The following is a 26,312-nucleotide window of genomic DNA, read 5'->3' as shown; positions in this document are numbered from 1 at the left end:
CTGCAGTGGGAACTTCCATATGCTGTGGGTGCAGCCATAAAAAAAAAAAATAGCTAACATTTTTTGAGCATTTACTAACTACCATCAACCCACTGGATCCTCACAACCACATATGAGGTAGTATTATTATACTCATTGTATAGAAGAAGAAACTGAGGCTCAGAGAAGCTGAGTCACTTGCCCAGAGTTGCACAGCGGGGAAGTGGAGGTGCAGGGATTCTAAGTGACTCCAGAGCCTTAGTTCTCAATGGCTGGGCTTTGGTGTTCCATCAGGGAGCTGGCCATCCCAGCCCTGCGGAGGTTGAGGGAGGTGGCGACAAGGTTATGGAAGGACCCAGGAGCCTGAGTACTGGGAGGCCGTGTCTTGCAGCTCCACCTAGGAGCCCTAAGACACCAGCTGAACCCAGGGGACCCACACTCAGCCTATACCTTGGGGATGTGGTATTTGTGGAAATGGGTGTCGTGGGTGAAAGCCTGGGGCATGCCCAGAGGTAGGATGGCTGCAGGTCTCAGGATCTCAGGTAGGACAGCATCTGTGTATGGCATCTGGGCTCTGTGCCCCAGGCAGGGCTCTCTGCCCCTTCCCTGACCCCTCGGTGGCTGCCAGAGCCCACTTCACTTTGGGGATCTTGGAGGGACTGTCCCCAACAGGCACCAGCCACCCAAGGCATGAGGCTGTGTGGAGTGGGGAAACATCCGGAGCTGTGGTCCACATTCAGTGTCCCGCAGGTAAGACGCTCCAGCTTGCGCAGGCTGGGAATTGTCCCCAGTCCATTTAGGCTGATTCCTTTGCGGGAAATTTGATTTGCTTTGAAAAATCCGATAACTGTTTTAATACAACGATTTTTGTGGCCATCCTATGAATTGAATTTTTATTATGGTAAAACAGACAAAACATAAGATTCACCCTGTTCTAAAGGGTCAAATTCTGTGCCTTAAGAACACGCACGATGTTGCAAACCACACTTCTGCCTAGGTCCAGAGCTCTCTCATCACCCCCAAGGCAAACCCTGTGTACAGGAGGCAGTCACGCCCCATCCTCCCTTCCCCCAGTCCCTGGTCACCCCCAGTCTGCTTTCTGTGTCTGTGGATACTTCACGCAAGTGGAAGCACAGGCAGCAAGTGACTTGGTGTGTCTGCTTCTTGGATGAACTTCACTTCATGCAGTGAAAGACGTTATTCTGAGGCCACAGTGCGTTGTCAGGTGTAAATGGGCGAAGGAGGGTTTGTGGCAAACCTCTTTTTTCTTTTTTCTTTTCTTTTCTTTTCTTTTCTTTCTTTCTTTTTTTTTTTTTTTTTTTTTTTGTTGTTGTTGTTGCTGTTGTTGTTGTGGCAAACCTCTTATTGGGCCAGTTGACTTCAGCAGAAAGACAAATGCGTACTGAGTATGATGTGCCAGGGTCTATCTAAGTGCTTTAGACACATGAGCTGACTTCTCACAGCCTCCCTGGGAAAGGCGAGTGCACATGATTCCCATTTTACAGGCGAGGAAAGAGAGGCACAGAGAGGTGAGATACCCGGCCAGCCCTCATATGGATAGTGCTGGGGCTGGGATTTGAACCCAGGTCCTCTGGCTCCAGCACTGGGCACTTAACCATGAGGCAGAGATGCGTCTGGCAGGGCTCTCATAGAGTGGGTTGTACCCTCCTCCCTGCCCCAGGCCAGCCTCCCTGCAGCCCCCTCTGGTCCCCTGGGCAATGGCAATGCCCCACACTGCCTTGTAGCCTCCCAGCATGACTGCGGTGCAGCTTGAATGCCAGCCCATAGTGGTCCCTCGGCTGTGGTGACAGGACAGGTGGCCATGAGCCTCGAGGGGCCGCCACATGACTGTCTGTCCATTGATGGTCTCTGGGCAGGTGGTGATGGCTGCAGGTGCCCCTCTGCCTCCGTGGAGCGGGGTTCCCTCTCTTCTGGGTCTCCCCGTGTCTCTGTGTTTCTCTGGCTGTCTCTGATCATGAGGGTCTCTGTGTCATTTCCCCACATCTCCAAAGCTGGTCCTCTGCCCCTCCGGCTGTATCTCTCAGGGCCCCTCTCCGTGGGTTTCTGCCTTTGGGGCTCTTGGTCTCAGCGCGGGGCTCCAGGTCCCTGGGATCTGTTCCTGCCTTGTGGCTCTCTGCCTCTCTCCCGCCTTCCGAGTCTCACCCCCGCCCTGCCTCTGCCTCTCTCCCTGTGAGTCCCCGTGTCTGTCTCTCCAAGCCTCTGTCCCTGTCCTCTCTTACCCTCTCCTACTCTCTTAGTCCGTCTCCATCTCTGGCCATCTCTCTATCTCTCGGGTTCTCCCTGCTTCTGCCCCTGGGAGTTGCGGATGAGAAAACTTCCTTCAAGCTCGCCCTGAACAGAGCCTGGAGGAAGGGCCCTCCTCTCCCCCGCAGGAGGTGGCCCAGCCCCTGGAGGAGGGACAGCAGGCCTTGGGGGCAGGGCAGCAAGGGGGGTGGGAAAGGGCTCCTGAGGAAGAGGAGGGGGGGAGGGGGAGGAGGAGGAGGAGGAGGAGGTGAGACAAAAGAGCCACTGGCAGGGCCATGGGGCCCAGGTCCAGAGAACTTGGCCCAAGCCAGGGAAAGCAGGAAGCAGAGGTCATCTGAGCAGGTGGCTGCAGGCTGGGGAGGAGGCCAGAGGTTGCTTGAACCTTTACCCTTGGTTTTCCTCAGCCTCTCGGCCCCCCACCAGCCCCCTCAGCCCCCCACCAGCCCCCTCAGCATCCACGTCTGCATTTTTCCATCTCGCAGTGTGACTTCACTTCTCCCTCTGTCTATGTCTCTCTTTCTCCCCTTCAGTCTCTGGCCTTCTGTGTTTCTCTCACCGTCTCTCACTGTCTCTCCCCCTGCCCCTTGGCCACCTGGGTCTCGGAGTCTCTGTGTCTCTCCCTATGGCTGAGATGCATTCACAGAGCCCTTACTCTGTGCCAAGCCCCCTGCCTGGCGGGTCTCATTTCCATTCTCGCAAGGACCCCGTGGAGAAAGTGCCTGCATTTTCCTGAGGAGGAGCCCTGGGGCTCAAAGAGCAGCAGACCCTTGCCTGAGGGTCTGGAGTGGCCGATAAATGAGGCAGCAGCTGAGGTTTTGCCATGGAGTTTGTCTGACTCTGACAGTTAGTGCTTTTTCTGACCCATGAGTACTTCTGAGAGTGTGCCCCCTCCGATCCTTGACCTGGGAGGTCCTCCAAAGAGGCTGGGAGTTGCTGTCAACTCCCGTCCCCCTTGGTGAGTTATTGACTGAGCACGTTAGCAAGGTAAAGGCCCTGAGAAGTCCTGCAGGGAAGAAGTCAGTTTGCCTGCCTTTAACCCAGCCTCTCTCTGCCTGAGTTCCCTGTAGAACCCTTGCCCTTAGAACTAACGGTCCTCTTCGGCCCCTCAGCCTTTCCATCTCCTTTTGTTTTAGCTTCTCGCTGTCTGCTCTCTCTCTGTGTGTCTCTGCAGCTCTCTCAGAAAGGAAGGAATGTCAAGTGGTTGAAATAGCAGGCTGGGGAACTAGACTAGGTTTGAGGCCCCTTTCTACCTCTGGATTGTCGTGAGGCCTTTGGCAAGATCTTGATCTCTCTGTTCGTCACCAACTCAATCTACAGAGAAGGATCAAGTGCATGAAGCACTTCATGCCTCCCCACCAGGGCCTCCTGGGCCTAGAATGAGGACCCAAGTTCAGTGCCAGGTCACACAGCCCAGCAGGAGCCAGGACCTGGGTTCAGGAAAGTCCATGGTGGCATCTCTCCAAGGTCAGGAAAGTGCAGGTTCCACCCCTTCAAGAGACCAAGAGACCCTGGGTCAGAGGAGTGTGACTGAGCTGCTGGGGTCAGAGTCCTGTGTCCAGCAAGAGAGTTGCCTGTCCTTGCGAGAAACTTGCCGCCATCCTGTTTCTCTGGGAGAGAGATGGAGAGACATGGAAAGCCAGGCCCGGACCACGACAGGCAGACAAGGACATGGTCATTCACGTATTTTGCAAATATGAACTGAGCCGGCCAGGGGCTGGGATGCTGGAGACAGAGGGGAGCCCAGTGACCTGAAATGGGACTCCCGGAGCTCAGAGTCTAAAGGGGGCCACAGAGACACTGAGACAGAGGGAGAGAGCACGGGAGAGAGAGACACACACAGATTGTCACTGAGGGTCAGAGAAAAGTCCTCACTGTGAGGACAGAGCAGGAGGCAGGGAGAGGCCTGCCTGGCGCTGGTCCGAGCAATCAGAGCTCCGAAAGCTCTACTTCCCTGCTCGGTCTCTTTGTCTCTCTCCACCTGACCCCCTCCACCACCAAGTCTCTCCAGTTCTGTGTCTTTCCCTTTCATTCCCTTTCACCCATCACTCTTATCTGTGGCATCTACAAGCCCTGCAATGACTGGGACTGGCTAACTGATGCACAAGGACACATCCACTCACACATACGGACACACACCACCATGACTACAAAAAGGCAAATACACTTTCAGGCTTGAAACCATATAAGCACAGAGAAATCTGCACACATGCAAAAATATACAGATAAGTACATGCAGACTCATGCCCATAAATACAGGCACTCCTTCAAGTGTAAGAATCATGCAAGCACACACTCATACTTGCAGGTTAGACATGTAAGTACAAAAACACAAACAGGACCAAAACCTAGGAGCAAGGGCATGGCTGCCCATACCTAAAAAGTAAAAGCATATTCATACTCATGTGGACCTGGGTATCTCTGCTGTGGTGTCTGTGCAACACCTGGGGAGGGAGTGCAGGGTGGGGAGATGAGCAAGTCACCTGGCTGCCCGTCCAGGAAGTACGGGTTCCTTAGCACCTCTCTTTGAATTCACACTCCTGGACGATGTCAAGGAATGGATGGTGTTACATAACTGGGAATGGGGCGGGGGGGAGACCAGGCTCAGGATAAAAGGCTCAGCTAGAGGCAGCCGTGGGGCACAAGACGGGCATACTGGGGCCATGGAGCTCAGCCTGCTTCTTCTTCTTGCTCTGCTCACAGGACTCTTGCTTCTCCTGGCCAGAGGCCGCCCGAAAGCCCATCACCCCCTCCCGCCAGGCCCCCACCCTCTGTCCTTCCTGGGGAACCTTCTGCAGATGGACAGAGGAGGCCTGCCCAAATCCTTCCTGAGGGTGAGATGCAGATGGATGGGGTCTGAGGGTGGCTCCCTGCCTCCGTACTGGGGGGTTCACTCATCCATCCTTCTAGGAGTGGGGTGGGTGTGGGGAAGTTGATGAGCGAGGGGCACAGAGGTGAAGCGTGGTGGGTGGTGGTCAGACAGCCCCAGGCATCCCTGCTCGGTGGGAGGTGTGTGGGCACTGTCCCTGGAGTGGACAGGTGGGCTTGAAGAGGCGCGTGGATGTGCACCTGGGAGGTAGAATTCCACACTCCTCTGCCCTCGTCTGCCAGCTGCCTGGGTGCCTGCTGGCCAAGGGAAGAAAGAGGAAAGGGGGTGGTGGCACCAAGCAAATAGATCTCTCCTCTGCCAACAAAAGGCAGCAAAGCGTGGCCCTGTCAGCACCAGAGAGTGGGGAGGGAGAGGGAGGGAGTGCAGGACGGGAGGGCAGTTGCGGAGTGCCTAGCAAAAGTAAACATGCATGCGCTCGAATGGTAGCCAACACTGTGGGGTGTTTCCTAGGTCTCTAGCACTGCTTTCCAGGCCTGTTTCATGTTTGCTCATCTGTATACTTATTAATGGTGTCATCCAGACCCACGAGCCCCTCCTCCACCGGAGAGCCGCAACCCCAGCAAAAGCTTCCCACTGCCCTGGGCTCCTCTGTCCCCTTCGTACCCGCTTTGGGAATGAACACCTTCCTAAATCTTGGGCTTGTCATCACTTTAATTTGATTTAATGTATTTATTTATTTATTTGTATTTTAGGACCATACCTGCAGCATATGGGAGTTCCCAGTCTAGGGGTTGATTCCGAGCTACAGCTTCTGGCCTATACCACAGCCATAGCAACGGCTAATCCTTTACCCACTGAGTGAGGCCAGGGATCGAACCTGCAACCTCATGGTTCCTGGTCGGATTTGTTTCCACTGCATCACAACAGGATCACCATCTTTGATTTGATTTGATGTGATTTGATTTGATTTTTCTGCTTTTTAGGGCTGCACCCGCAGCATATGGAGGTTCCCAGGCTTGGGGTCCAATAGGAGCTACAACTGATGGCCTATGCCACAGCCACAGCAATGCATGACCCCAGCTACATCTGCGACCAGCAATACAGCTCAGGGCAACCTACTGAGCAAGGCCAAGGATTGAACCTGCAACTTCATGGTTACTGGTCGGATTCCTTTCTGCTGCGCCCCAGCAGGAACTCCCCATCTTTGATTTCAATACAGAGTGTTTCATCACAGATGTAGAGGCTCCAAGTGCATATTATTTCATTATCCTTGTCTTCAGTGTATCACCAGGGTATCCAGTATGTTTTCATGTAAATGCTTCTTCACTTAGAGTTAAGTGGCTAGGATTTCTCTCTATTGGGGTAGAAATTCATCAGTTCTAGGTCCCAATAACTTCGTGGGCTAGGGGAGGTGTTTTCTTCACCTCAGAGGAATGAAGAGTGAGGCTCAGTGGGGTGGGGGTGGGATGGGGGTGGGGCGGGGGGAGAGGCCCTTGTCCAAGGACACACACCTGGGATGTCACAGAGGGCAAGCTGGGGTTGAGCAAGGAGGTGCCTTCATCTCCTTCTTAGCCTGAAGCTGCCTAACAACTGGGGGATCCCTAAACCCTTTAGGAATGTGATTAAGGCTGTGGGTTCCCTCCCCTACAAATACCCACGTGCATTTTTGCATAACATTTTCCAGTTTCCAGAACCCCTAAATCGATTCCGCAGACCTTGCAAGGATCCTCTGGGTGAGCACGACCCTGCATGTTCATTGCCTCTTTGGAGAGAGGGAGAGACAGGGCATGGCTAGTGGGTGTCATCAGTTGCTTCCAAATCCTTCTGACACGGGCTGGGACCTGGGACCCTTTGCTGCAGTGACTGCAGTGCTGGTACCTAGACAAACATTTCCTGGAGGAACCAAAACACAAAGAAACTGTAAGGGACTGAATATAAGTGTGTGTGTGTGTGCAGCTGAGGCAAATTAGAAGATTCAAAAACAATAACATCCCAACTGCCTCTTTGGAAAAGCCCAGAGCAAAAGCAGGATGTCGGGAGTAAAAGCAGGGCACTAGACATGCCCTCTGCACACAGCACCACCAGAGGGGTGGACAGACCACCGAAGCCACCCCTCTGGCCTCACTCTTGGATCCACCCCTACCCTTGCCCATATAAGGAACCAGTTCGCCCCCCTCCGTGAGCCAGTAAACAAGCAGGGGAACCAGCTTGTGGTTTTCACTACCCACCTCCACCCTGCCTGCTGCAGCAGGGGCCCCAGGAAAGCCCTGCCTGAATTTTCCTGACTGGCCTCTCAGCAGTTTCTGTTGCTTAAATTGGCCCAAAAGCCTGTTCAGTAACATTGCTGGAGTCAGACAGACACGGGCTCGCGTTCCAGATTCAACTGCTTCTCTTTGAAACTTAGCGTCTCTTCCATAGAATGAATTGCTGATGATAAGAAGGCAGCTCTCATAAGACCGTCGTGAGGACCAACCGGGATATGCACAGAGCCTGGTGTAGATAAGCGCTCATTCGCTGGAGGTTAATTGGATCCACTCCTTCATTGTTCCACTCATTCTCTCTGCCGGGCACTCAGCTGGGCACTGGTGATGTGGCACGGGACAGGGCACACACAGTAAACAAGGAAATATTGTGTTGACACAAGCTATGATTCAAATGAAGCAGGGTAATGATGGGAGTTCCCGTTGTGGCTTAGAGGGTAAAGAACCCAACCATTATCCATGAGGATGAGAGCTCTGTCCCTGGCCTCACTCGGTGGGTTAAGGAACTGGTGTTGGCATGAGCTGTGGTGTAGATTGCAAGAGCAACCAGAGTCTGAGTTGCTGTGGCCGTGGCGTAGACTGGCGGCTGTAGCTCAGATTCGACCCCTAGCCTGGGAAACTCAATATGCTGCCAGTGGGGCACTTACAAAACATAAACAAACAAACAATCAAACCAGGGTGATATTTTAAGAAGTTGTGGGAGCTACTTTAGACTGAGTGGTATGGGAAAGGCTGTGTCTTGACTTGTTTCTGAGCAGACACCCTAAAAATGCAGGTAGAAGTTCCGAGAGAAAGACAGATGTAGATGCCGGAACCCTGAAGCAGGAGCAAGCTTAGCATGTCTGGGGGACATGGAGAAGGCTGGATCAGTGTGAGCAAAGGCGTGAGTGGGAGGAGAAGTCAGAGGGGTGCTGGGGCAACGTCACCCAGGGCTGTGTCAACCATGCTGGAGACCTGGGGTCCTATATTCAGGGCAGGGGGAGCCCTGGAGGGTTTGGAGCAGGTTAGGGATTGTCATTACTTTACATTTTGATGGGACTGCTCTGGTTTCAGGGTGGGGTGGGATGGGTGGTGAAAAGAAGGTAGGCAGCACAGGGAAAGGAAGTAGGGAGACCAGTGAGAAAGCTTAGCTAAGATCAGTGTGAGAGGTCTTTCCATGAAGTTAACCTTTTTATGATTTTAGGTCAACTCCTTATCAAATTTTTGCTGTTGTTGTTGTCTTTATAGGGCCGTACTCGAAGCATATAGAGGTTCCCAGGCTAGGGGTCAAATCGGAGCTCCAACTGTCAGCCTATACCACAGCCACAGCAACATGGGATGCGAGCCATGTCTGCAACCTACACTTCAGCTCACCGCAACGCTGCATCCTCAACACACCGAGCGAGGCCAGGGATGGAACCTGTGTCCTCATGAATGCTAGTCAGATTCATTTCCTCTGAGTCAGGACGGGAAATCCCTCTTTATGGAAACTCACCATCTAGGATCAAATGCACAAAGCCTAAGTATTCAGCTTGGTGAACTTTCTCTAATGAACATAGTCAGGTAATTGACACCCAGATCAGTAACGACATGGCCTGTCCCCAGAAACCCTCCTTAAGTCCCCCTTCCACTCATGACCCTCCCATTATGCAGACACCATAGGTTCCTATTTATCTAGTTTTGAACCTCATATCAACAGAATCATGACAAATAGAGTCCTCGGGATCATCAACGTTGCACCTGTGGGTTTCATTGCGGTTGTAGGTAGCTAGTTCTTTCTCATTGCTGCATACTGTTCCATGACAGCAACACACCATTACTTCTCTATTCTCTACCTACGGTTGCTGAGCATCTGTGACTCTCCTTGTTCTTCATCTTGCTGAACAAGTGTATACATCTCTGCTGGGTGTGTATCTGGGAGTAATGTTGCTAGTCACTGAGTGTACAGGCCTTCCAGCCTCAGTAAATGCTTCTGAACACGTTCCCTAGTGCCTCCCCTGATGGTACGACTTCTCAGATTTCAGGATCACCCCCAGAAGGCCATCTTTTCCCCTTCATGTCCCCCCAGACATGAAGGGGTGGGTGGTTTCTGGGTGGCACTCCAGGGAAATTGTCAGGAGGCAGAGAGAAGATACAGTAGGGTCACAGGAAGGATAATGTTTATTTTTTTTTTTTTAGTTGAGAAGCCAGGGAGAGCTGGCCAGACTCAACAGATAATCCTAGGCAGGGGAGGTTTTAGGGCTATTTAACTATCTGTACTGCTTCTCATGTGAGGGGGGCTGGGTCATGGATTAATCCTTTAGTGGCTGGGTCCTGGGAAGTGGGAAGGCAGGCTGGGGTGGAAGGTCTTGGGGCAGCGGCTAATTCCCAGTCTCTGCGGAAGTGCTTCCATGGTCTAACAACTGAGATGGTTCCTAAGGTGCATACTGACTAATGGCAACATTGGGCGTGGGTATATTGGCAGCTCCGAGAGAGATACGGGGATGTATTCACGGTGTACCTGGGGCCAAGGCCAGTGGTCATGATATGCGGGACAGAGGCCATCCGGGAGGCCCTGGTGGACCAGGCTGAGGCCTTCTCTGGCCGAGGGAAAATCGCTGTGTTGGAGCCAATCTTCCAGGGATATGGTAAGGCCCTCAGAGACGCCGAGAGGGGAGCAGGGGTGGAGGATGGGGATTGGGGAGGGTGTGTCTGGGAGGGGAGAAGAGGGGGTTTAGGGGGACCCAGAGTCTGTTTCCAACTTCCTCTGCATTCCAAGCCTCTCCTCAACCCCCAGGCGTGATCTTTTCCAACGGGGAACGTTGGAAGACCCTTCGGCGCTTCTCTCTGGCCACCATGAGGGACTTCGGCCTGGGAAAACGGAGCGTGGAGGAGCGGATTCAGGAGGAGGCCCAGTGTCTGGTGGAGGAGCTGCGGAAATCCCAGGGTGAGCCCGGGGCAGGGGCCGGCGAGAAATTGAGTGCGTCTGTGGGTGCACAGCAGCAGAAGGCAGAGGCATGTGTGTGGGCAGAGGAAGAGATGGAGAGATAGAGAGAGACAGCTCGCGAGGCCATCAGACAGAGGATGAGAGACAGAGAGAGGGGGCAGAGTTGGCAGAGCTGAGTAGGAGAGAAGCACGGGGAGCAGGAGAGATGCAGGGAGGTCAGTGTCAAGGACACCTCAAAGGCATCAACTCAGACATTAGCCTGTTATTACCGGGTTCAGGGAAACCAATGCATGGTTTGAGGTATGGAGCCCAGACCAATACAGGACTTCTGCAAAAAGAAGCAGAGGAGTTCCCTGGTGGCTCAGCAGGCCAAGGGTCTGGAGTTATCACTGTTGTGGTGCAAGTTGGATCCCTGGTCCTGGAACTTCTGTCTGCTGTGGGCATGGCACCCCCACCCTCAAGAAAAGAAAGCAGAGAAAACTGTAAATAGGACACACTTTGATTCCTGTTTTCATGGAATATTTCCTTCCATCCTTTCACTTTCAGTTCGCATGTGTCCCTAGAAGTGAAATAGGTCTCCTGAAGACAGCATATATATGGGTCTTGTTTTTGTATCCATTCAGTAAGTGTATGTCCTTTGGTTGTGGCGTTTAGTCCATTAACATTTAAGGTAATTATTGATTTGTATGTTATTGCCACTTTATTCATTGCTTTGGATTTGTTTTTGTTGCTCTTTTTTCTTCCCTTCTTCTCTTTTTCTCTCCTCTTGTGGTTTGATGACTATCTTTAGTGTTGTATTTGCGTTGATTTTTCTTATTTGTTTGTGTATCAATTGTAGATTTTTGGTTTGCAGTCATTCTGAAGTTTTCATATGAGTCTGTGTCCATACGAGTTTGTTTTATGCTGTTGGTCTCTTAATTGCAATGCATCTCCAGCGTCCTGCATTTGTAACCTCCTCTTCTCACGATTTCTGATTTTGGTGGCATAATTGTGTGTGGAAGATTTCGTATCTTTACCTCTATGCGTGAGCCCTGACATTTGTGGTATTTTTGTTTCTGGTTGCGGCCTTTTCTTTTCTGCCTAGAGAAGTTCCTTTAGTATGTGTTGTAAGGCTGGTTTAGTGTTGCTGAATTCTCTTAGCTTTTGCTTATCTGTAAAGCTTTTGATTTCTCCTTCAAATCTGAATGAAAGCCTTGCTGGGTAAAGTAATCTTGGTTGGAGGTTTTTTCCTTTCATCACGTTAAGTGTATCATGCCTTCCCTTCTGGCCTACAGAGTTTCTGCTGAAAAATCTGCCAATAACCTTGTATGTTATTTATTTCTTTTCCCTAGCTGCTTTCGATATTTTCTCTGTCTTTAATTTTGGTTGGTTTGTTTAGTATGTGCCTCGGGGTGTTCCTCCTTGGGTTTATTTTATATGGTACTCATTGCGCTTCCTGGGATTTGAGTGAGTGGTTTCTTTTCCATGGTAGGCAAGTTTTCGGCTATTATCTCTTCGAATCTTTTTTCTGTCCCTTTCTCTCTCTCTTCTCCTTCTGGCACCCCTATAATATGGATGTTGGTGCATTTAACATTGTCCCAGAGTTCTCTGAGACTCTCTTCATTTGTTTTCAATCTTTTTTTTCTTCTCTGTTCCACATCCGTGATTTCCACGAATCTGACCTCCACCTCGCTTATGTGTTCTTCTGCCTCCTGTATTCTGCTGTTGGCTGCTTCTAGTGAATTTTTTACTTCAGTTATTGTATTTTGCATCTATTCTTGCTTAAGTTTTATTTTTACTTATTTATTTATTTGTCTTTTTACCTTTTCTAGGGCTGCTCCTACAGCATATGGATGTTCCCAGGCTAGGGGTCTAATCCGAGCTGTAGCAGCCAGCCTATGCCACAGCCACAGCAACATGGGATCCGAGCTGTGACTGCAACCTACACCACAGCTCATGGCAATGCCGGGGATCCTTAACCCACTGGGCAAGGCCAGGGATCAAACCCGCAACCTCATGGTTCCTAGTCGGATTCGTTAACCACTGCGACACGATGGGAACTCCTCTTCTTGCTTAAGTTTTATATCTTGTATCTCTTTCCTCAGTGTTTCCTGGAAATTATCCATCTCTGCCTCCAGTTTATTTCCAATGTCTTACATCATCTTCAGCCTCAACAGTCTAAAAAGTCTTTCCTGAAGGCTGAGAATCCCCTGATCACTTAGCTGTTTTTTCTGGGTTTTTTCCTTTCTCCCTCATCTGAGTTATAGTTCTCCGTCTTTTCATTTTTATAGGTTTTTGGTGTGGTGACCTTCTTACAGATGATAGAGTTGTAGCCTCTCTTACTTCTGGTGTCTGTCCCCCTTGTGGCTAAAGTAGGTACGGGGGTGGGGTGGGGTGGGGTGGGGTGGGGTGGGGTGTGGTGGGGCTTGCTGTAGGCTTCCTGATGGGAGGGACTGATGCCTGCCCACTGGTAGGCGGAGCTGATTCCTATCCCTCTGGTGGGTGGGGCTTTGTCTCTGGGGGAGATTAGAGGTGGCTGTGTGCCTGGGGGGGAGAGGTCTTTAGGCAGCCTGTTTACTGAGGGGCGGGGCTGTGATCCCACCTGGATCATTGTTTGGCCTGGGGCTTCTCAGCACTGATGGGCAGGGCCAGATTTTCCCAAAATGGGCCCCTCCAGAGAAAGGCACTCTGCTGAATATTCCCAAGGGCTTTGCTTCCAATGTCCTTCCCCCACAACAAGCCACCTTCACTCCTGCTTTCCCAGGAGGTCCTCCAAGGACTGCAGTCAGGTCTGACCCAGATTTCTATGGAGACTTTGCTTTGCCCTGGGACCCAGTGCACGTGAAAGTGTGTGTGTGCCTTTTAAGAATGGGGTCTCCGTTTCCCCCAGTCCTGTGGAGTAGCGCTCCTGCGCACAAGCCCCACTGGCCTTTGATGCCAGATGCTCCTGGGGCTCTTTCTCTCAGTGCCAGATCCCCACACGTGGGACTCTGATGTGGGGCTCAGAATTCTCCTTCCTGTAGGTGAGTGTCTGTGAACCAGTTAGGGCTTCCAGTCTGTAGGGCTTCCCAGCTGGGAGGTATGAGGATGCTCAGATCACGTAATTGCCCCTCCTTGCTCTTGATGTGGTCTCCTCTTTGTCTTCTGGAGTCGGATATCTTTTTGAAAGTTTCTGGTCCATTTGGTTGAAGATTGCTCAGCATTTGGTGGTAGATTTTGTTGTTTTTAGGAGAGAAGTTGAGCTCCAGTCCTTCTATTCCTCCATCTCAATCCCATCTCCCCAACAGCACACATTTTGAGAAGGACACACTTGGTTTTCCTTTCTGTGCGTGCAGTGCTGGCGGGCTGGCAGTGATCAGGGCGGTCAGCTGGGTTTTTCTGCTCCTGGGAAGTGGGATGGGCACGTCTGGTTGGTTTTGGATTCCTCCTCCGATGTGTGTATGAGACATGGAGGCGACAGGGCCCCTTCTCAAGGGATATGGAGACATAAATGTCGAGGGAGGGGCAGAGACAGAGTCACAGGGAGCCACAGAGGAACACGGACCGAGGGACTGAGCAGAAAGACAGGCGGAGACGGGGTGATTTGGGCAGAGAGACAGAGAGGAAGAAAGAGACAGACGTGGCGGGATCAAGTCAAGGAGAGGAGCGACTTGGAGAAGCAGAAAGAAAATGAGGCACAGATAATTAGTGACAGGGGATTCCCGTTGTGGCTCAGCAGGTTAAGAACGCAACTAGTATCCATGGGGATGTGGGTTTGATCCCTGGCCACACTTACTGGGTCGAGGATCCAGCTCTGCCATTAGGTGTGGTGTAGGTTGCACAGGGGGCTGGGATCTGGCATTGCTGTGACTGTGGTGTAGACCGGCAGCTACAGTTCCAGTTCGACCCTTAGCCTGGGAACTTCCATATGCCACAGACGCAGCCTTATGAAGAGAAAACACTAGGGACAGACAGGTACGTGAAAGGGTCTGCAGGGGAACAGAGAAGAGGGACAGGTGAGACTCAGGGAGCAAGGCTGCATCCACCTGCCATTCCTGGGAACCCAGCTCCCCCTCCCTCCAACTGGGGCGAGCTTGGCACATACACACATCAACCAACAAGAGCAGAACAAATGCCCAGAGAGCAGAGCCCTCTAGAGGTAGGCAAAAGAAATGTGGTGGGGGAAGAAATAAGGGCCCAGGAGAACGGAGTTTCTTAAGTTGCACATGCAATCCATTGAACATTTGAACCTTCTTCACAGGGTCGAGTTGAGAAGGACGAAATAATACGTGCAGTGCTTAGAATAGGTCCTGGCACATCCGAGGGGCTGGCGAGTGTTCCCCAGGCATTTAATTCCTTCTCCCGTGACTCACGCCTCTTCCCACTAGGAGCCCTCCAGGACCCCACCTACTACTTCCACTCCAGCACTGCCAACATCATCTGCTCCATTGTCTTTGGAAAACGCTTCGCCTACAGAGATCCCGAGTTCCTGCAGCTGCTGGACTTACTGTTCCAGACCTTTCTGCTCATCAGCTCCTTTTCCAGCCAGGTCGGGGACATGCAGAGGGAAGGGCGGGGCTGGGGCGGACATCTGGGCGGGGGACAGGGGTGATCTGCTTTGGGAGACCGGAAGGGCAGCTTAGAGCTGGAAGAGGGGCAAAGACAACAGAGAGAGACAGGGACACTGAGCACTGAGACCCAGAGGGAGGGAGGGAGAGATGGTGAGACAGGGACTGAGACCAAGAGGAAGAAAGGGGAGTGATGGACGAGGCAGGAAGAGAAGGGGATTGAGAGGGAGAGAGAGAGAGACTTTCAAGCTCGCCATCCTTCCTTCCCTGGCTCCTCTGAGTCTCTGCCTCTGTCTTTGGAAAATCCCCTCACATGAAGAAATTCAAGGATGCTTTGAAAATTAGCCATCGTATTTCCTCATTTCCCCCCACTTCTCCTCCCTCTTTCTGTTTTTTTTTTTTTCCTTCTCCCCAGATTACCAAATAATATGCTCCTCTTTAAAACAAAATAATAGAGATTCTCTTTCTTAACTAATCTGGCAATACTCCTAATGCATATTAACGTAAAAAAAAAAAAATAAATCATTCTCAGCCAGGAGTGTAGGTTCACATGTTCGACTGTCACAAATACAAATCCCCATGACCTCCTACAGGAGAGTCTGACCTGAAAAATCTGGAAGGGGCTCCAAGTGCCCTCATCTGTGATGAGCCCAACAGGTGCTTTCAACCATCTGTTCCCACAGGGAATCATGGGAGAGAAAAGTCTGGAAGGAGATCTGCCCGACAGTTAACAATGGGTCCCTCTAGAAGCGGAGATGAAGGAGGAATGTTACATCGTGCTCTATATGTTTCTGCATTGTTCGCAGTTCTTTGAGACAAGTCAGGCATTATATTTCTCAACAGGCAAAGCAATAGAAAATGCTCCCCAGTAAACAAATAGTTCTAAGTGTTGAGCAGCTTCGCCTTGTGGAAGCCTCCCGTTATCAGCAAGGCAGATGTGAGAGGTGGAAAGAGGGAGAGAGAGGTTCGAGGAAGACAGATGAACTGGCGGATGTAAACAGAGGGAGGATGAGAAGGAGGCAGACGGAGATAGGGAGGGGTGGGGAAGACAGAGATGGAGAGAGGTGGGGACGAATCCGTGGGGAAGACCCGAGGATGAGGACGAAAGATGCACAAAGTGGAAAACGTGAGAAGACCACCTCAAAGGAGAAAGAGTCAGTGAGTGAGGGACTCTGTTATGGAGAAAGTGAGACAGAGCCGCAGAGAGACAGACACCCCACAGAAACAGAGAGCGATGGAGAGAGAGACAGAATCAGACAGAGACCGAGACACCCCAGAGATACACAGAGCGAAGCCAGAGACACAGGGGTCACTTTCAGAGAGCCTCACAGCCCCTTCTCTCCCCCAGCTGTTCGAGCTCTACTCCGCCTTCTTGAAGTACTTTCCAGGCTCACACAGGCAAATCTACAAAAACCTGCAGCAAGTCAATGCCTTCATTGGCCGCAGTGTGGAGAAGCACCGTGAAACCCTGGACCCCAGCGACCCCCGGGACCTCATCGACAGCTACCTGCTCCGCATGGACAAAGTGGGATTTGGCAGAGGGAGGGGGCGGGTGGAGAAAAAGATGCTGGGGGAGAAGAAGGGAGGGGAGGGGGGAGAAGAGGGAGGGAGAGAAACACAGACGATGGGGAGGGGAGATTGGGAAGCGAACAGAGAGGGAGATGAAATGGGGAAGCTGGTAGGCAGGTGAGAGAGACACAGAAAATACAGGACGAGGGGAAATACGGCCCCAGGTGCAAAGACCCACAGGGGCAGAAAGAGGCTGGGGAGGAAGGAAGAGAGACAAACAGATCAGATAGAGAGATCGCTAGAAACAGAGCAAGACACAGCCAAGAGAGACTGAGTCAAAGACAGACACCGTCTGTAGAAAATAGAGGGAAGTGAAGCAGACCAGATGGTTGGAGTTCCAGAAACAGGGGGAGGGACCCCAAGAGGTGCAAGTGCCTCAGAGCTCCTGCCTCCCCTGATGTGAACCCCATCCCTCTGGACCCAGGAGAAGTCCAACCCCAACAGCGAGTTCCACGAGCAGAACCTCATCCTCACTGTCCTTTCGCTCTTCTTTGCCGGCACCGAGACCACCAGCACCACTCTCCGCTATGGATTCCTGCTCATGCTCAAGTACCCCCACATCACAGGTGGGCAGGCTGGGGACAGTCGTTCAAGGGGGGATCTTCTTACACCGTTTAGTGCTGCGGCAATGGATCTGAGGGTCTTCTGTGAAGGCGAAGGCAGCTGTCCCCTCTTACACAGGAGCACCGCAGACTGTGAATGTCCCCCTCCCAGCCAACCCTGTCGGTGGATGGATGAATGAAGAATCTGTCAATCTCATTTGCCCCTTTTCCTCCATCACTTGAAGATGGACGCACCCATCCATGTACCTGCCCATTCATCCATCTGTCTGTTTTTTCACTGGTGAAATCACTGATAAAAAAAAAAAAAAAAAATCAAGAACATTTAGTTCTCGTCGTGGTGCGGCGGAAACGAATCCAACTAGGAACCATGAGGTTAGGGTTCAATACCTGGCCTCGCTCAGTGGGTTAAGAAACTGGCGTTGCCGTGAGCTGTGGTGTAGGTCGCAGACGAAGCTTGGGTCCCGGCGGCTACAGACCCCTAACCTGGGAACCTCCGTATGCCGTGGCCGTGGGCGTGGCCCTAAAAAGACAAAAAAAAAAAAAAAAAAAAAAAAAAAGAGAGAGAGAGAGAAAGAAATCACTGATATACTCTGAGTCTTTCATTCATCCCAGGAAATATGCTTTCATTCTTTTGCTGGAGGAGCTGCTTCATCTGTTGTTCCTTTGAAACAGCGATTCATTGAATGAATTGTTTTCCAGTGATTGCTTGGCTCGTTTCATTCCTGCATCTGTTTGCTTTTCTAAACCTACGTTACCTACCCTAATCCTTCCATCAGCTAGTCTATCAATTCATCCTTCATCCACCTCTCCTTTAACTTATTCATTTAAAAATTCACTCAGTTATTTGGGCTTGATTTATACATCTATCTTCTAACCTATCCAACCATGCTGATGATCTGCCTGAGACCTTTGCCTCCAATGTCCTTCCCCCGCAATGAGCCACTGTCTGTCACCCACCATTTCCCCGTGAGATCCTCCAGGAGGCAGGACTGACCCAGATTCCAATAAAGTCTCTGCTTTGCCCTGGGTGCCAGTGCACACGAGATCCTGTGTGTGCCTTTCCAGAGTGGAGTGTCCATTTCTCCCAGGGCCGTGGGGCTCCTGCACACAAGCCTTGCTGGCCCTTAACGCCAAATGCTGTGGGAGCGCCCCCTCCCACTGCCAGATCCCAAGGCATGGGAACCTGACGTGGGGCTCGGAACTCTCACTCCCGTGGGTGAGCCTCTTCAGTATAAGTTTCTTTCCAGTCTCTGGGCAGCCCACCTCCGGGGGTATAGGGTTGGGTATACCGTGTAATCGCCTCTCCTACCATCTTGATGTGCCTCCTATTTGTTTTCTGGAGTAGGGTGCCTTTTTTGGATGTTTCCAGTCTATTTTGTTGAAGGTTGTTGAGCAGTTGGTTGTTTGCATGAAGGAAGGTGAGCTCCGGTCCTTCTGCTCGGCCATCTTAATCCCATCTGCTCTTATATTCCAGAGGACCTAGCACAGTGCCTCATCTGTTTTTTTGTTTCGTTTTGTTTTGTTTTGTTTTGTTTTGTTTTGTCTTTCTTTTTTAGGGCCGCACCCGCGGCATATGGAGGGTCCCAGGCTAGGGAGTCAGATTGGAGCTATAGCCGCCGGCCTACGCCAGAGCCACAGCAACGCGGGATCCGTGCCACATCTGCGACCTACACCACAGCTCACGGCAACAGCGGATCCTTAACTCACTGAGCGAGGCCAGGGATCGAACCCGCAACCTCATGGTTCCTAGTTGGATTCGTTAACCAGTGAGCCACGATGGGAACTCCCTCATCTGTTTGATACACACACTAAATATCAGTTAATTTTCTTTCTTTTTTCACAAGATGATTTTTATTTTTCACCACCATAGCTGGTTTATGGTATTCTGTCAATTTTCTACTGTACAGCAAGGTGACCCAGTCCTACATACATATATACATTCTTTTTCTCACATTATCATGCTCCATCATAAGTGGCTAGAGATAGTTCCCAGTGCTATCCAGCAGGATCTCATTGTTATCACGGTTAACTCTCTACTAACGTTAGAGGAGGATTTTTCACAGGTTCATCACCTGTGAGTTCTTCGACTGAAAGCTGAAAGTCTATCCAAAAGTGTGGTGCACATACATATGTGTGTGTGTTCACATGTGGGGAGAGAATCCATAACATTCGTTACATACCAGTGGGGGAGAATTCCAGTAGTTTTCACTCTTCCAGCCCCACCTGAAGCTGGTCACTCTAAGGGGTGTCAGTGAGCTAACCCTCTCCTGTAGGCTTTTTCCTGTCTCACTGGCCCTTAGGAGACAGTGGGATGGAAGCAGTGCCCCTGCAAAGAGCCTCTTTATTTTTTTTTATTTTACTTTTTTTTTTTTTTTTTTTTTTTGGCTTTTTGCAATTTCTTGAGCTGCTCCCAAGGCATATGGAGGTTCCCAGGCTAGGGGTCTAATCCAAGCTGTAGCCGGCAGCCTACACCAGGGCCACAGCAACGTGGGATCCGAGCTGTGTCTGCAACCTACACCACAGCTCACGGCAACGCCGGATCCCCAACCCACTGAGCAAGGCCAGGGATCCAACTCGCAACCTCATGGTTCCTTGTCGGATTCGTTAACCACTGAGCCACAATGGGAACTCCCAAACAGCCTCTTTAAATGAGCTCCCTGGTCCCATTCTTCTGTGCAGAGAGAATCCACAAGGAGATCGACCGGGTGATTGGTTCTCATCGACCTCCAGCCTTGGACGACAGAGCCAAGATGCCATACATGGATGCGGTCATTCATGAGATGCAGAGATTTGGGGACCTCATCCCCATGGGTGTTCCCCACACGGTCACTAAAGACACTCACTTCCGAGGGTACCTCCTCCCCAAGGTATGTCAGCCCACTGGGCTCCCCCATCAAACTCGAGTGTGCCTCCTGGGTTGCTGGGTTCTCTTAATCTCCAAAATGACCTCTTCTTGGCTTTATCACTCAGTCTTGTTTCATTCTGGGGGCATGGGGTGGGGTGGGGGAGGTTTGGTGATGTCCTCTAATCTCGTGACCTTTCTTCAGGGCACAGAAGTCTATCCCATCCTGACCTCTGCTCTCCATGACCCACGTTACTTTGAAAACCCAGAGGCCTTCAACCCTGACCACTTTCTGGATGCCACTGGGGCCCTGAAGAAAAATGACGCTTTTATGCCCTTCTCCATAGGTAAGCTGGACCTGCATTCCAGAGGGCAGGTGCCACCCCCTCCTTGAGACAAGCAAGGAGAGGTCTCTGTTTGTTGAGCAGTTCGTCTGTGCCAGTTGCTTTTCCTGCCTTAACCCGTCTCATCTTCACCGCATCCCAGTGGCGGCTTGAGAAGTGACATCACCTCCCAAAGCTGGCCCTGGGCAAGGATTTTTAAGCTTGCTGCACGTTGGTATGAAATATCTGTTGAGCGCTACGCTGAGCCCAGTACTTTGTTGAGGGCTGAAGAGAAAGCATCAGGGAAGTCACAGAGAGACACAGTTTCCCACCCAGGAAATTGTAGTCCAGCAGGGCAGCTGGGCATGAATCGTATGGTCAAAAGATTGTATCTACTTCAATGAATGAATGTTTGCAGTGTGCTTAGAACTGCTTGGCTAAAGGAAGTGCTCAGGGATTTCCCTGGTGGCCCATTGGTTAAGAATCTAGCATTGTCACAGGTGGGGCGCGGGTTCAATCTCTGGCTCTGGAACTTCCCTATGCCATTGGCTCAGCCAAAAGAAGGAAAGAAAGAAAAGAAAGAAAGGGGTTGTAGGGGCAGCTTTTATTCATCTAAAAGGAATCTTAAGTAAGATGAGTGCTCTACAGGGGGCTTTGGGAGCACAAAAGAGGAACATGCACCATGCTTGGTGTGTCTGTGAGGAAAAGCTTACCTAAAGCTGTGGCTTCTAAGCTAAGACATCACAGGTGAGTATCAATCAGCCACTGGAAAGAGGGTTTCATCACAAGGCAGAGCAAGGGCAGAGCCTCAAGGTGGAGACAGAGGGCTCACGTGAGCACCTAGCACTCAGGAAGACTGGGGTTTCAGGGAGAGGTTGAAGAGCTCAGCTGCCATGGTCTTGACAGCTGGGGGAGTCTGGATTTATCCTGCTGGGCCTGGTGAGGTGGGGTGGGTCTTGACCTGCTCTGACTTGGCTCTGTCCCCATTCCCCATTCCTTGGCCCCACCCAAAGAAAAACCCAATGCCCAGGGATCTCCTCCTTTTGTTAATGTCCAGGGCGCTTGGCCTTCTTAATCAATAGACATTGCTAAGAGGCCATTCGGGCAAATTCAGGCAAAAAACCTGGGGCCTCTGCTGCAGCAGGGGGGAGCCAACAAGCGTTCCCGTCCTGGCTTGCTTGCCCCCCTGGAGGGGGGCGAGCTGATTCCACATGTGGAGCAAGGGCAGTGGTGGATGCATTTGTGGGCCCAAGAGTCAGGGCAGAGGGGTGGCTTAGATGGTCTGCCCACGCATTTGGTGGTGTGATGTGCAGGGGGCATGCATGGTCTCCTGCTTTTGCTTTCAGCTCATCAGAAGTGGCAGTTGGGTTTTTAGTTTTTCTGTATCCTCTTGCTAATGATGTGTCCCAGCTGCTCCTGTGCACCGTATATTTAGCCCCTTACAGTTTCTTTGTGTTTCATTGCTGGAGGAGATGTTTTTCTAGGTGCAAACATCGTAGCCACTGCGGCAAAGGGTCCCAGTCTCGCCCTGGGAGGAAGGTGGACCCCGGCACCAGTCCTTAGTCTTGAATTGCACCAGCGACTTGAGGGACCCAGGGCCCCTGGCTCTGCCCAGTGCGATGGGCTCCTCCCTCATTTCATTTCAGGGAGAGGCAGGGCACCTGTGGGGTGAGGGGCGAGGATCCAGTTCTCCATTCGATAGCTCTGCGCTAAGTTTAGAGAGAGGCAGAGGTGGGGTCAATACAGACAGAGACAGGCTGACAGATAAGGATAGTGAGTGAGAAACAGAGAGAGAGATTGAGAACAAGGAAGACCCAGAGGGAGAGAGACAGGAGAGAGTGTGGTAGAAAGAGACCGAGAGTGAAGTGAGATAATAAATGGTGGAGGTGAAGGAGGAAGGGATGGAGGAGGAAGAGAGGGAGCAGAAGAGGGAGGGAAGCAGAGGAAGACAGAGAGAGAGACAGGAGAGGGTGACACCAGTACTCAAGAAGAAACACCGAGGGGAGAACAGGGAACGATGGAGGGAGATGAAAAATGAGAGTTGCCAAGAGAATCAGATCCAGACAGACAGAGACAGGGAGTGAAAAAGACTGAAGAATGCAGAAAATCATGAGAAAAACAGAGACAGAGAAAGAGTGTCTGGCAGGAGATATAGACACGCTGGCACACAGTCTGGGTGCCCGACACAGAGTGTTGCCAAACAAACCAGAATGACAAGAGTTTGGCACAGAGCAAGTGTTATTGCAGGGTCATGCAAAGAGACAGGTGGCTCCTGTCCCCACCTCTCCCACCCCCCCATCCCAAACAACACCGAAATTGCAAAGCCTGTTTCAAGCCAAGGTGAGGGAGGGGCTTCAGTTGATAGCTGCAAAATTTGGGGGCAGAAATCCTGTTCTTGCAGCTGGCCATAGAGGCCGGGTCACCAAGTTTCTGTAAACATCCAGGAAGATACATGTTGTAGTTCAGCGAGTTGCTAAAGCAGGGATGTGGGGAAAGGGTCCTGCTCAGTTACAGGCAGAGAAAAAGGCCGAGGCAGATGGCCATGAGGGGAGAGAAAGCAAGAGCCAAAAGATGTCTTGCCAAGGGGTGTCCAGTTGGAGTGTCCCAGGGATGTGGAGGTCGGGGTGGAAGGGAGGAAGCCGGATCAAGCTGTCCTGGAAAGTGCCTGGTTGCAGAACCAGTCAGAAGAGACCAACCAGCTGGGAGCTGTGACCCGAGCATGGCTAAGCTCCTGTGTACCAACCTCTGCATGTGCCTCAAAGACGCAGACGCGTTCTCCTACACCTGCGTGCAGACGCAGTCCAGCGACTAGGAAGGCTTAGGAAATGCCTGGAAACCCCTCCTTGAAAGGGTCTTGCCAAGGGTGTCAGCTTGCAGAATAAGAACCAGGCAGTAAAGGGAGAGAAGGGGCCAGTGTCTCTGCCTGTGTGGGGGCTCCCTGTGTCCCTGGTTCTCTCCAAGCCCTTGGTTTAGAACTGTGGGGGCTGGAGGGAGGGGCGGTCCTTCCGTCTCTGAGCATGTGATGGAAGCCTTAGACTCCTCTCCGGTGCGGGTCAGTCCTGGGCGCAATTGTATATTCCATTCAGCATTTTCCAGGACACCTGAAGCCCATGGTGCTCAGGCTGAGATAAGAAGAAAACCGAGAGACGCACAAACACACACAGTCCAGATACACACCTCACAAACACAGCATCACCGTGTACACCCGGAAACAAACACAAGGTGCTAACTTCACTTACAGCATCCTTACTACGGGCAGGTGTTATTTAAGCATTTTAACAAGCACTAATGTCCTTATCCTCATAGTAGCCTTACGATGTAGAGACGACTCCTCTTACATCAGGCATGGGGGACTTGAAAATATGAAGTTGGGATTTCCCATTGTGGTTCAGCGGGTTAAGAGCCCTTCTCTGTATCTGAGGATGCGGGTTCAATCCCTGGCCTTGCTCAGTTTGTTATGGATCCAGCTTTGCCGCGAGCTGTGGTGTAGCTGCAGATGTGGCTTGGATCTGGCGTGGCTGTGGCTGTGGTGTAGTTTGGCAGCTGCAGCTCCGGTTTGACCCCTAGCCTGGGAACTTCATATGCTGTGGGTGTGGCCCGAAATAGGGAAAAAAGAAAGAAAGAAAGAGGTCGGAAATATGCACACACCTGGATGTGGAGGCAGACGCACAGACCCCTGGGCACACACACACATACACAAAGACACATCCAGGCCCAAGTGGCTGCTTATACTCTGCGGGGCCACAGAACCCTTTAGAAAGCTAGCAGGAGCTACGGAGTCTTTCCTGGGAAAATTGTGCAAGGCACATCCACCCAACGATTTGCACCTGCTTTCACAGGGCTTGGGGTTCCTCTAAGCCCCCACCCGAACTGCAGGTCAAAGGCCAGTCCCATGCAAACCTATTGCAATGGACACAAGTGTCTGGGCTTTGGGAGGTGACAGGGCAAGGAACGTGCATTCACCCCCGTGTCCACACTGTCACCCTCTGTGTCCACAGGCAAGCGCATTTGTCTTGGGGAAGGCCTGGCCCGCACCGAATTATTCCTCTTCTTCACCACCATCCTCCAGAACTTCTCCGTGGCCAGCCCTGTGGCTCCGGAGGACATCGACCTGACACCCCAGGCTGTTGGGGTGGGCACAGTGCCCCCGCCCTACCAGATCCAGTTCCTGCCCCGCCAAAGAGGCTGAGGGAAGGGGGTCCAGGGATTCCAGGGTCATGCGCGTCCCCACCTCTGTGGAGAAGGGCCCCTTGCCCCGCTGCCTCTCTCCCGCCTCTGAGAGACGTGCTGGACACCTGCCTCTTTCCCTTGCTCACATGCCTCCCTCGTAGGAATGTCCTGTCTGCAGCCTAACCTCCTTCCGTCCTTCCGCAGCTCTTCTGAAGCCTCCCAGAGGTCTATTCCTTTCCCCTGTTAACAGAATTCCAAAAGGGGTGTATGTGTAGAACGTGGAGCTAAGGAGTTCCCTGATGGCTCGGCAGTTAAGGACCCGGCTTGTTCACGGATGTGGCACAAGTCCAATCCCCGGCCCATGCCATCCGTGTGGTCCAAAAATAAAGGAAAGGGAAGAAACTGAGGCTAAAAGGGGAAACTTAGCTCAGGCTCTTTCTGCAGCTCTGCCTCCCAGGCCACAGCTCTCCCCGAGTGACTTGTCCCTTTCTCAGAACAGCCCCAGGGTCCTTTTCTCAACTCCTTGGGCTCCATGATCTGGGCATACATGATGTCCCTTGGGTCTTCTCCCCAAAGGCCCACGGGGTGGGGACAGTGATCATGCCCATCTTGCAGATGAGTAAACAGAGCCCGAGAAATGGCCAGAGATGACCACGGTCACAGGCTTAGTGAGGACAGAAGCAGTGCCCATGCTGTCTCCTCGGCTCTCGAAGGCAAAGCCCTACGGCTCCTTCCCGCCACCCATCCCAGCCTATATTTTGAAATTAAGGTGAAATTCCCATGGGATCACGAACCATTTTAGATGTGTCATGTCGTGGCATTCAGTCCCTGCATATGATGGGCCATCGCCGTCTCCCTCTAGACCCAAACATGCTCATCAGCCAGAAGGAAACCCCAGACCCATGAGCAGTCACTCCCCATCCTCCCTCCCCCAGCCCCTGGCCACACCAAACCCTTTCCTTCTCTGTGGATTTGCCGATTCCGCCCTTTTCACCTCAATGGAGCGTACAGTGTGTGGTGGTTGCTGTCTGGCTTCTTTTGCGTCTCGTGAGGGTTTGGAGGCTCATCTATGTGGTCCACAGCCCAGTCCTCCCTCATCCTCATCTGACTCCCCCCACTTCCTCCCTCGATGATGGGCCCTCAGCCCACCACCCCTGGGCAGTGTGCCTCTACCCTGAGCCCTTGGAGTCCCTGATGTTCCCCTCCTGGTGTCCCAACTCAAATAAACATCTGAGACCTCGCCTCCAGGGGTCAGGCTGTGACTCCTGCCAGCTTGCATGTGATCCACGTATTGTCTGAGGCTGTCCAGGTCAAAGCTTGCTTTCCCGGTGGGTGGGAGGGTCCCCTTGTCAGAGAAGGAGGAGAAAGTGTGCTTTATTTGATGGTTGTTAGCTCATCGTTGCCAAATTCTTAGAGAAGGTTGGACCTCCGCTGGTGTCCTGCTCGCTGGAGTCCTGCCTCGGGTAGTGGACACCACAGTGGCCGCTCAGACCTCCTTCATGACTGTGACATTGACTCCTAGTTCCTGGGAGTGTCTGCTGCTGACGGCTCAGACCTCATCCCTTTCCAAGAATTGCCTTTGGTCCAAGGGAGCTACCGGGCCCCCGTCAGCGCTCCTCTCCAGGGAAAGCCACAGCCAACCACGGTTGATTCAGGAGTAGGAAATCAGCCCCCAGCTCCAGTTTGGGACAGCTTTGTGGGGCACCATGGTCCCAGAGCTCCCTGTGGGACCAACGGGGTCCTCTGTGTAGCCATGTCACAGCCCACTGACACCTGCTGCTCCATCCTGCTATCCCAGCTTCCCCACAGGGGTCACTCCCTAGAGCTTCCCCAGGAAAACCCCTGTGTGCACATCTCCAGCTCAGGCTCTGTTTCTAGGAAACTGCCCCAAGACACTCCGTGCTCATAGTGGTGTGCGCAGACCTGGGACTTGTCTCTCCAGGCAATTCGAGGGCCAAACACGGTCTCCCAGGAGCCCCATCTCTCCTTCGTGGTGACAGACACAAATGTCTTACTGGGACCAGAGCCGACAGACACTTCCCTATATTTATATACACTGTGCAACTGTCATGGGGTGGGGGG

The 26,312-nt window shown here is 52.0% G+C and overlaps 1 protein-coding gene across 1 annotated transcript; it reads left to right on the top strand.

Moving 5' to 3' along the window:
- Positions 1–4,881: 4,881 nt before the first annotated feature.
- LOC146402375 (cytochrome P450 2B4-like) lies at positions 4,882–25,492 on the top strand. Its single transcript, XM_084958840.1, has 9 exons — positions 4,882–5,075; positions 9,776–9,938; positions 10,088–10,237; positions 14,584–14,744; positions 16,112–16,288; positions 16,757–16,898; positions 19,575–19,762; positions 19,943–20,084; positions 24,059–25,492. The coding sequence occupies exons 1-9, from the start codon at positions 4,905–4,907 to the stop codon at positions 24,247–24,249; spliced, it is 1,485 nt and encodes a 494-aa protein (XP_084814966.1). The 5' UTR covers positions 4,882–4,904; the 3' UTR covers positions 24,250–25,492.
- The last annotated feature ends 820 nt before the right edge of the window (positions 25,493–26,312 follow it).

Source organism: Sus scrofa, chromosome 6 (genome assembly GCF_054392235.1).
Source record: "Sus scrofa isolate SSC_HxYL_T2T_F1_AM1 chromosome 6, Sscrofa_HxYL_maternal_Yorkshire_Landrace_v2.0, whole genome shotgun sequence".
Classification (NCBI taxonomy): Eukaryota; Metazoa; Chordata; class Mammalia; order Artiodactyla; family Suidae; genus Sus; species Sus scrofa.
Note: the sequence above shows the minus strand (reverse complement) of the source record. Positions and strands in the feature narration are given on the sequence as shown.